General features: G+C 46.2%; 1 protein-coding gene across 1 annotated transcript in view; it reads right to left on the bottom strand.

Annotated features, from left to right (window-relative positions):
* Nucleotides 1-75: 75 nt before the first annotated feature.
* The window catches only part of CDK18 (cyclin dependent kinase 18), a 62,754-nt gene continuing 52,147 nt past the window's right edge, over nucleotides 76-10,682 (bottom strand). Inside the window, exons 6-11 of the mRNA XM_044674933.1 lie at nucleotides 9,736-9,858; nucleotides 9,105-9,210; nucleotides 7,999-8,041; nucleotides 7,396-7,486; nucleotides 4,204-4,281; nucleotides 76-2,958 (exon numbers count right to left, since the gene is read on the bottom strand). Of these exons, the coding sequence (XP_044530868.1) occupies nucleotides 2,924-2,958; nucleotides 4,204-4,281; nucleotides 7,396-7,486; nucleotides 7,999-8,041; nucleotides 9,105-9,210; nucleotides 9,736-9,858 (476 nt within the window). The 3' untranslated portion in view covers nucleotides 76-2,923. The remainder of the gene's footprint in view (nucleotides 2,959-4,203; nucleotides 4,282-7,395; nucleotides 7,487-7,998; nucleotides 8,042-9,104; nucleotides 9,211-9,735; nucleotides 9,859-10,682) is intronic.

The raw sequence follows: 10,682 nt of genomic DNA, 5'->3' as shown, positions 1-10,682 counted from the left end.
TATATATATATATATATATATATATATATATATATGTTTTTTCCTTCCTGAGTACAATGTAAGCTCCATGAAGGCTGAACTGTTTAATTTTTTATCTTGATATCCCCAGTACCTAGTTAACAGCGTTGTACCAACTTAATAAACATTTATTCCAAGAATATATGTAGTATTTTTTCATATAACCAAATCATTCTGTTAAGAGAGGGTTGGATTTTTTAAAAAATCCCGCTCACTGTAAAAATGCCAGGATTTGTGGGTCACAGGAAAAAGCCAGTCTTTCTTTCCATTTGGGGGGTTTAGCTGAATTAAAAAAAAAAATTCCTCCTGAATGTAAATTTATACTATTTAACCATTTGGTGTAAAACTTGTCATGTGTATAACATTTTTAAAATTCCCCCTGCAAAAAAAAAAAAAAGTTCTGGTGTCTGAGGACCTAGGCTCAAATCCCAGTTTTGACATTTTATGACCTCTATGATCTTGGGCAAATTATTTAAGTTCTTCCAGGTCCCAATTTCCTGTGCTATAAAATGATGGGGTTGGTTTTTAGGTCCTCTATGATCCATCCTTCCTAGTATCACAGACTAGTATGTCTTTCCCCTTGTAACAGACTGAAAAGTCCCTGTAAGTCCAGAATCTTCCCTAACACAATCCTTTCACAAAATTGGTGCTGAATAAATGAATGGTCCAGATCTGATGAGCAGCGAACCCAGAACCTGTTGCTTCTTGCTTTCCAATTCCCCAAACCATCACACCTGCTCCAGACTTGATGATTTATTTCTGGCCCTTTACTTGGTTGCATTCACAATACATCTGGGCAATGTGTCAGGGAACCTCAAAGAAGCAGCCTTGGGGAGTACAAAAATCAAACTCTCTCTTCATTAAAAAAAAAAAGACAATAATGCCTGCATAGATCCTGACACTCACCCATACTCTTCACACACTAGCACACCTTTCCCCTTTCTTTGGAATCAACCTGCTGAAAAATCACCTCGTCTTCAAGGGATTGTTTGCTTCTTTTTGGACAATGAGTTAAATAGATTATCTGTCTTTGCACTGAGTCACAGGACAGGAGACAGGACATTCACAGTACAGTTGAAGGAGGGAGTTGGAAAGGGTAGCTCCCAGGTCCTCTCCCTGGGGAGAAGCAAGGCAGGAGAAACATGGCTCAAAGGGATTGGTCCTTTGGTGGATCAGGGGGTTGGGGATGGGGATTCAGGGATACAGAAGGTGGTTCTCAATGCCTCACATGACACAGAGGTGGGATGACACAAAGTATGTTCCTGCAGAGAATTATGGGCTGGGGAAATGGGGCAAGCAAGAGGAAGATAAAGCATCCCTGGCACAGGGTTCATTTACCTTTTCTAAAAAAAGGTTCTAAGTGTAGATTGCTTTTGCAGGGAAGGGGTGGGGGGCTGGATAGGGGGAACAATTGGCCTTGGAGGCAGGGAGGTGTTGGAAAGAAGAGGCAGGATGCCTTCAAAGAAACTAGTCCCAAATCAGCAAAATCCAGATTCCTCTCACGACTGTAGCTTTTATACTGGCCCCGTGTGTCCACTCCCTGCCCATGACCGTCCCTCTGGGGAGCCTGGTACACCGAGGATGGTCAGGGGCTTAGGGACAGCAGAGCACTCATAGTTGGTTCGGTGCTAGGGCCACATATTGTAAGGTAGACAATGAGCTAGACAGGGGTGATGGCCCAGGAGGGACACGGCAACCGAGATTATCCTGATGTCTTCCTGCCCTACCCTCTGTCAGCAGACATGAAGTAAGGGGCAGGCAGGATCAGACACTCATATTCTGATGCTGAATATAGGGCTGTTGAGAAGGGAAGGTGAGGGATGGCCCACAGGAGCCAGGGCCAGTAGAGAGAGACTTCCTAGGAACAATAAGCTCTCTCCCATCCTTCAGTCTAAGGAAATTCCATTCAAACTGAGTGGGGCTGGGGTAGAGAGGGCAGGAAGAAACAGGCAACACCAGGGTAGCCTCTGGCCATATTTGGTATTAGAGGGAGGTGCCATCCAGTGTCAGGGTGATAGGGCTACCAGAAGGGGGGCAGCTGTGTCAGGGTGATAGGGCTACCAGAAGGGGGGCAGCAAACAACCTTGGAGGCAGAGCTAACAGAGCCCAGCGGTAGTGGGGGATGTGGTAAGGAGGATGGGGGTTTCTGGGGGTACCCAGGCACTAAAAACCCTCTTGTCAGGCTGGCGGGCACCGACTCCCCCCAGGCTGGAGAGAGAAGCTGGTGGAGGTTAGGGGACAAGGACCTTTGGCACAGAGACAAGTGCCCAGGATTGGAGGGTCCTGGGAAGCTTAGAACACCCTTTCTCTAACTGTAAGGGAATAAAAGAAACAAAGCTGTCAGGGATTAAGGGAAGCTTTTGCCGGCCTCCCACAGAGGCTGGTGAGGAAGGTGCCAATGAGCCAGCAGGGGTGTGCATACAGTTGGCCCTGCCGATGTCAGGGTATCAGCCAAGCTCTGCTTGGCCAGAGAGGCCTTGTGCGAAGGAGCCTCTGACCCTGGAGAGGCAGGGAACACGAGCCAGCCAGTGCCATCTTTCTCCATTTGGGCTATTCCATCTTCCCCCAGCCTGAGCACAGATGGAAGAATCCTGGTCCACTCTTTCTTGCCTCCTTTCCTAGCTTGGCCTGCCAGGCTGGAGCTGGGGTTACAAAGCATGGTGCTCAAGCCCCAGGGGCTGGGGAGAAGGTGGTGGGGAGCTAGGGATCAGAGCCCCCGGGAGAGGTTTGCGAGGGGAGAACAGGGGACACACCAGCAGCCAACAGGGCCAATGGGCTTCCCTCCCATTCAGCTGGGGCCCCCAACCCTCTAGGCAACTCTAGGCCCCCAAACCCAGCCCTGGACAACTGTGTTGGGGGTGTCATCACTTTTGTGGCCTGTGGTGGGGGGACAGGGACGTCTAGCTCAGAAGATGCTTTGTCTCCGGTTCTTCCCTCTGCCTGGAAGACAGAACAGGGGAGGGGGAAAAAGGGTGGGTTAGATGGAACCTGGATTCATGGAAATAAACACTTCTCAAAATGAGCACCCAGATAACCTAAAACAGACTATACACTTGGGGTGGGGTAGAGAGGAGGGAAACCTGAATCCTAAAATGTCAGAAAACAATTGTCAAAAATTATTTCTAGGGGGCAGCTGGGTAGCTCAGGGGAGTGAGAGCCAGGCCTAGAGACGGGAGATCCTAGGTTCAAATCTGGCCTCAGATACTTCCCAGCTGTGTGACCCTGGGTAAGTCACTTGACCCCCATTGCCTAGCCCTTACCACTCTTCTGCCTTGGAGCCAATACACAGTATTGACTTCAAGATGGAAGATAAGGGTTAAAAAAATTAAAAAAAATTTTTTTTAAATTATTTCTACATAAAATAAATAATGAAATCAATTAATCATAATTTATCATATAATTTATCAATTAATCATAATAAATTAAACATAATTAAAGACAAAAATGAGTCCTCAGACCCTGGGATAAAAGGTATGGGAGGCAAATTGGATCTCTGTTGTGAAGCAACATAATAAAATAGGGGCAGGGCAGAGAATTTGCTCTAGAAACTACCAAAGGGCATTAAACTCCCGAGCACCCAGAGGGTCAAACTATCAAGACCTTGGGGTCAAGAGATGGCCCCCAAAAGGGGTCCCCAAATCCAGCATTTCAGAGGGTGTGTCTGTTGACAGAGGTGTCTTGCTACATCCTTGTTAGGCAATATTAGACTGGGAACCCTAAAGAGTAGGGTTCACTCTGTTGGGGGAAAAGAGCTCTATATAGAGAAACTGAGGAAAGAATGAGTATGGGGGCAGTGAGGTACCTCAGAGAACTAGCCCTGGAGATAGGAGGATCTGGCCTCAGGTACATCCTAGCTGTGTGACCCTGGCCAAGTCACTTAACCCCCATTGCCTAGCCCTACCACTCTTCTGCCCTAGAGCCAATATTTAGTATTGATTCTAAGGTTTAAAAAAAGAAAAGAATGAGTATGTGGGAAGAGAGCAAGGAGGTAGGGAATGAGACTAGGGAAACCACCCTTTCCCTTTTAGCCTCGGACGGGCTCTGTGAATCTCCGTTAGATGGATGGGGAGCCATCCCCCCTCTTCCTCTGGACAGAGTATTCCCAGAGGGCTGTGGATGCACACTTGCCCCACAGATGGCCAGCAGCTCTGAGAAGGGGATGGCATGGAGAATAAGGTGCATTACCTGTCTGCTGGAAGGATAAGCCCCGGTAACCTGGATCCTTCTGGAGCTGAATTTCCTTTAGAGAGAAGATGGAGGCAGCTACGGGGGTGAGAAGAGGGAAAGAAGGCACAAAAACAGAAGACAAAGAATAAGCATTTATATGGCATCTTCTAAGTGCTAAGCACTTTACAAAAATTATCTCATTTGAACCTTACAACAGCCCTGTAGGGAGGTGCCATTAATACTCCCGCTTTTCCTGATGAGGAAACCAAAGCAAATAGAAATGAAGTGGCTTGCCCAGGATCACACAACCAGAAAAGGGTCTGAGTTCATATCTGCACCAAACTCTTCCTGCCTCCAGGACCGGTGCTCTAACACCTAGCTGCCCCCCAGTGCTTGAGGGTAGGTACTTGAGAACCAGAAAATCCCAGAGTCTCAGGGGATACAGTTCATTGCTTCACAGCTCTAGGACTGATTTGCCTTTAGAACACTGGTCGGATTCCTTCATTTTACAAATGAAAACACTGGAGGTGAGAGAGGGAAAGAGATGAGGGGAAGCCCATGTCCGTGGACAGAAGTATCCCAGCACATTCCCTCTTGCCACATCTCCTGGCTTGGCTGGCCTGGCTAGAAATAGAGGAATTTTCCTTTAGAGCATCTTCATCAACCAGAGTGATCAGGCTCCAGGGGCTGGGGAGAAGGTGACAAGGAGCCAGAGCACAGAAGGCACAGAAGGCTAGGGCACAAGCAGTGTGCCTCACAAGCCTGTCCTAGGTCTTAGTGTAAAATGCTTTTATGGGTAGGGGGAGAGAAAAGTACATGTGAATGTGAGCTATGTGTGATTACTCTCAGAAAGTGAGGGCTGACCTCAAATGCAATGAAGAATGATTTCGGGACAGGTAGGTGGCCCAGTGGATAGACGGTCAGACCCGCGAGGTCCCAGGTTCAAATCTGACCTCGGACACTTCCTCCCTGTATGACCCTGAGCAAGTCACTGAACCCTCATTGCTTAGCCCTAACCACTCTTCTGCCTTGGAACCAATACTTAGTATTGATTCTAAGACAGAACATAAGGGTCTAAAAAAATGACTGCTGGGAAAAATAAAAAGAAATATGGAAAGATTTATGTGGAAAGAAAGTAAATGAAGAACACAAGACCAGCCGGTGAGCATACACACCAGCTACATAAAAGGAAAATTGAGACAAACTCCAGAGGAAGGAAAGCAAAAATGGAAAGAGAGAAGCTAGGGAAAAGGATCTGGAAATATTACAGATTTATTATACATGATTATGGTCATTTCTTAAAACTTCAAAGAGTTTCAAATGTAAGTGAAATTTTTTTTATTATTATTTAAAGTTAAATTCAAAATGAATCACATATTTTAAAACCCCTACTTTCTGATTTAGTAACAACTCTAAGGAAGAAAGGCAAGGACTAGGCAATTGAGGTTAAGTGACCCGTCCAGGGACACACAGCTAGGAAGTGTCTGAGGTGGCATTCTATCCCCTGTGCTACCTCACCGCCCCATGAATGACACATTTTTAAAAGCACAGAGAAGAGAGCAAGTGTAGTATACACGCTAGAGAGCTGGCCTCAAATACAGGAGGCCTCAGGTTCAAGTCTGACCGCTGACACAGAGTGGGTCCCTGGGCAAGCCACTTAACCCCTTAGTTCCTCCCTCCCAACCCCTTTGGTGACTCTCCAAGTCAGTGCTTCTCTAAGGACAGACTTCAACATTTTGGATGTCTTGTGCTTCCAGCTAAAAGAAACTTTACAGTTTTGCTTAATTACGTTTTTCTTCTCCAGCACGTGTAGGATGGCAAGTGTCATATTTGCAAAACAAACCAAAATTGCCTGCTGCACATGCCTGCTAATCTTAAACAACCCAGAATCACAAACTTAACAAAAAAGGCTGCCCCTGTTCGGAGGAAACTCCGCATGTCAGCCTCCAGGCTCTCCCATATGTTATCAACTTAAATGGACCAGGGCCATCATTCTTCACTGGCAGAGCATGCTGTATTATTGGCCAAAAAAAGTCTGAGGTCCACAGAGGAGTGCAGGAGGGCTGGTAGAGGACCTTTCTTCATCTGGAGATCCCTATGAAAACCCAGAGAAGCAGCTATGGCTCAGTGGTTAGGAGTGCAGGGGGCAGAGTCAGGAAGTCCTGAATTCAAATCTAGCCCCAGACACTTTCCTAGCTGTGTGATTCTGGGCAAGTCACTTATTCTCTGCCTGATAAAAAGGATCCATTGGATCCACTGGAGAAGGAAATAGTAAAACCACTCCAATGTCTTGGTCAAGAAAATCCCATGGATGGCTATGGTCCCTGGGGTCACAAAGATTGGACAACAACAATAATAACATGAAAACCCAGCTCAGGTTTCCCCAGATTCCTCTCCCACTCATCCTAACTCCTCCCTCCCCCAAAACAGAGAAATCTCAATGAACAACATCAAAAACAAAGGAAACTAAAGAATGTGTAATTATATTGAAGAACGTTGACCCTGGAGAAAGGCTGAAAAAAATGCACTTCCCCCCCTTCATTTTGGCAATGAGGGGCTACGGATCCAGAATTTTGCATATATTGAGATGCCTTGGTTAAACTTGCTGACCTGCATTTTGTCTTTCTCTTTTTTTCTTTTTTAAAAAATCTTTGTTTACAAAGGACAGACTGCTGGGGAGGAGAGAAAGGAAGGATTTTATCTGGAAATGAATGAAACGCAAAAAGCAAAAGGCATCAACTTCAGGGATTAAGACAATGTCTGGCACATAGTAGGAACATAATAAATACTAGATGACTGATCATTAGAAATGAAATAATTTTTTTAAAGAGAAAGGATGTTGGAGATAGGAGTGACCTCACAATCTTAGTTCATTCCTTAAATTTTACAGTTAGGGAAACTGAGGCTCAGAGAAGGAAAGTGACTTGATAGAGATCCCATGGATAGTTGGTGACAGAATGAACTAAACTCTTGGCTTTTGGGCCATTGTTCTTTCTCTGAAGGCCCTTATAAGATCATGAAGATCATTGAGTCTAATACTTCTTTAAAAAAAAAAAAAAAGATTAGGAAATTAAGGCACAGATCAGTCAAGCGACTTGTTTAGGGTTACATAGCTAGCAAGTGTCTGAGACAGGACTTGAATCCAAATCTTGCTGATTTGGAGTCCAATGCCCTGTCCACTTTTATGTTGGCTTTTCTAGATCCACTTACTGTCAGGGAGTTGGTGCACACGTTCCCCCAGGGGCCCAAAGTAAGAGTGTCTCAGGGCTTCCTCTGCTGAGATCCGGCTCTTGGCTTCATACTAAAAAGCAAAGTGTCAGAGATATAAGAGTACCTGGAATGTTGGGAAGGGTGTCAGTTAGGGAGCAGCGGGGGCAAAGATAGAAAGGTCTCAAAGTGCCCAGAGAAAGGGACAGATGGGATCAAATATTTTCTGGGAAAGAATTTGCCTTGAGGACATGGACCCCTGGTTTCAAAGCCTGAAGGGACCTTAGGGATCATTTAGTTCAATCCCTCATTTAAGGAATCTGGTACCTGGAGGGGAAAAAAGAAACTTGTCTATGGCCTCAATTAGTTAGGGTCAAGTCTCTAAATTTAAAACTCCAAGTTTAGGGTTCTTTCCATCACCCCACATTACCTCCCACATGAGACAGATATACTGAATCCTGGTGGCCCAAGAGGACAGGGACAATATTCTGTGGCATCAGGAGACCCAAAGGAGGCAGTGCTTAGGATCAGAGGACCATCAAGCTCTGAAGTTTCAGGTTGGGCTTGCCTGCTACTTTTGGACCCCAAAATTGGGAGGCCACTCACCAGGAGGAGACTGGTAAGTAGGTCAATGCCATCTGTGTCCAACCTGTAACGATGACATCCAGAAGGTGAGGTGGGGAAGAGTGAGCCGGCAGAAGTCCTGTCTGTCACCCACTACACTGTACCATGGCTCAAACTAAGGCTCAAACTACAACTCATACCCAACTAGGTGCCAGGATCACAGACTCAGAGTTGGAGGAGACCTCAGAAGTCACTGAATTCAATCCCTACTTGAGGGATGAATCACCTTCACCTCTACAACATTGGCTTATTCAATTTGAAGCTCTCCCACGATGCAGAGCTCACCATCAATTTTCAGACCACTGACTTTGGCAGTTAGGTTCTTTCTTACACTGAGCACAAATCTGCCTCTCTCTAGCCCTCACTCATTGATCTATCTTCTGGCAGAAGCCTTGTTTGACTAAGGCTATATATGCTGGGGGAAGATGAAGCTATAGGGTCTAATTTCCAGCTATAGCATAAATATGAATTCTCTTTCTGCCTACTTTATGGGATTGGTGTTATCTTCCCGCATTGGACTATGAACTCTTTAAAGGTAATGAATGCATTGCTTTGTGTCTGTATCCCTGATGCTTATCACAATCCTTGGCACAAAGTAAATGCTTAATACATGTCTATCTATCTATCTACCTAACCATTCATTTGTTTAATCTATCCTACCTTATTTAATCCATCTATGGAACCCATCCTATATATCTACCCATCTACCCATCCATCCATCTATCCATCCATCCATCCATCCATCCATCCATCCATCCATCCAACTACTTAATCTATCCTATCTGATTTAATCCATCCATGGACCTTGTCCTATTGATCTACCCATCTATCTATCTCTCTATCTATCTACCCAATCTATCCTATTTTCCTTAATCCAACTGTGGAACTCATCCTATGTATTTATGTATGCATCTATCTACCTACCTTCCAATCTCTCTCTGTCTCCATCTCTTCCTCTCTAATCATCCATCCATTTATCTAATCTATCCTATCTGATTTAATCCACCTATCCTATCCTAGCTTATTTAATCTATCTATTATCTCATAGAAAGAAGGCTAAGGCTTGGACCACACAGTTGTAAGGGTACCTGGGGGCATTGTTGATGAGCGGCTGAGGTTTGTATGGGGGGAAGTTGTAGGCTCGGAACTCAGGGAGGGATGTCACTCCTGGCCAGCTCTCTTCCGTGGGGGTTCCTGAGGAGATGACATGAAGGGATGAGAAAAGAGAGATGTGGGGACTGTGAGACATAGATGAGAGGGTAGGGCCAAGGCAGTTCAAGCAGAGATGCACTAGAGCGGCTTTGGCGAAGGTTTTCAAATTCACGTGCCTAAAACTGCAACTTCAAGCTGTCTGTGAGATCCCCTCATTACTTCAGAGAGTGGAGGGAGGAAGTATTCACTTTGGGTGGCTAGTCAGAGGGCTGGGACATGAAAAAAAATGTTCTCAGGTGCTGGGAAGAGGGGGAATGGAGCAGCTGGGCATGCATACCAATACTTCGTCAATGCTGCACTAGAGGGTCAGGGGTTAGAATACAGATATCACTACGGAACCCCCAATCTTACAGAGAACTTGCCAAGAAGAGAACTTAGGTCTGAGAGGTGAGATCCCACAAAGACCATGCTCCTCTCTGCTTGGGGGGAGCTGAACCTCCCATGGAGGACCTGGGCACTATGCTGAGGTGCCCTCTGGTGGCAAGAGACAGCAGGCAGGGCACTCACCAAGTAGGCGGAAGATAAGGTGCAATTCTTCTTTGACAGTGGAGCCAGGGAACATGGGCCTTCCAGTGGCCATCTCATAGTGGATGCAGCCCACACCCCTGTGGGGAACAGTTAGGAAGGGAGGTCACTGGAGCTGGGATTGACAGAGCCCGATTTTCTCCTTGGGGAGGGCAGGGGAGCCATCACAGACATCATCCTTTCTGCAATAAACTACACTGAACTGAGAGATATGTGGCAGTGAGGGGGAAGAGATGAATTCATTCAACAGACATTGTTGCACCAGTTCTGTGTAGACCCTTGTGCTCAATACATGGAGGAATCACAGAGTATAGCTAAAACAGTTCCTGTCTTTAAGGAGCTTAGAGTCTACTTCAGATGCTTATTAGCTGTATGACTTTGGCAAGTCACTGAATGGCTCTTTGCCTCACTTTCCACTGGTAAAATGATGGCGTTGGACTAGAGAGCTTTTAAGGTTCCTTACAGCTCTAAGGCTAGGATCCTATATTCCTAAATCTGACCTGCAGTAAGAGGGATAAGCTGTCAACACAGATAACTATATCTCCTCAAGCCTCCCATTTTTTTTTTTATCCTGGGACTCCATTCTAGGAGCATAGGGCCACAACCAGTAGGCAATGGGTCACTCAGGGTCACCCAGCTGGGAAGTGTCTGAGGCCGGGTTTTGAACCTAGGACCTTTCGTCTCTAGGCCTGGCTCTCAAATCCACTGAGCTAGCCCAGCTGCCCCTACTTTAGGTTGCAGTTTCTTTAGCAGATGTAGTTTTTACAGGGTGGGGTTGCTAGCCCCACGCCCAACCCTCCTCCTTTTTCATCCGGGCTAGGGACCGTCCTTGGCCCAGGAGTGGTAAGGGTGGGCAAATGGGGTCAAGTGACTTGCCCAAGGTCACACAGCTGGAAGTGTCCGAGGCCGGACTTGAACCTAGGACCTCC

The sequence above is a fragment of the Gracilinanus agilis genome, chromosome 4 (assembly GCF_016433145.1).
Source record: "Gracilinanus agilis isolate LMUSP501 chromosome 4, AgileGrace, whole genome shotgun sequence".
NCBI lineage: Eukaryota > Metazoa > Chordata > Mammalia > Didelphimorphia > Didelphidae > Gracilinanus > Gracilinanus agilis.
Note: the sequence above shows the minus strand (reverse complement) of the source record. Positions and strands in the feature narration are given on the sequence as shown.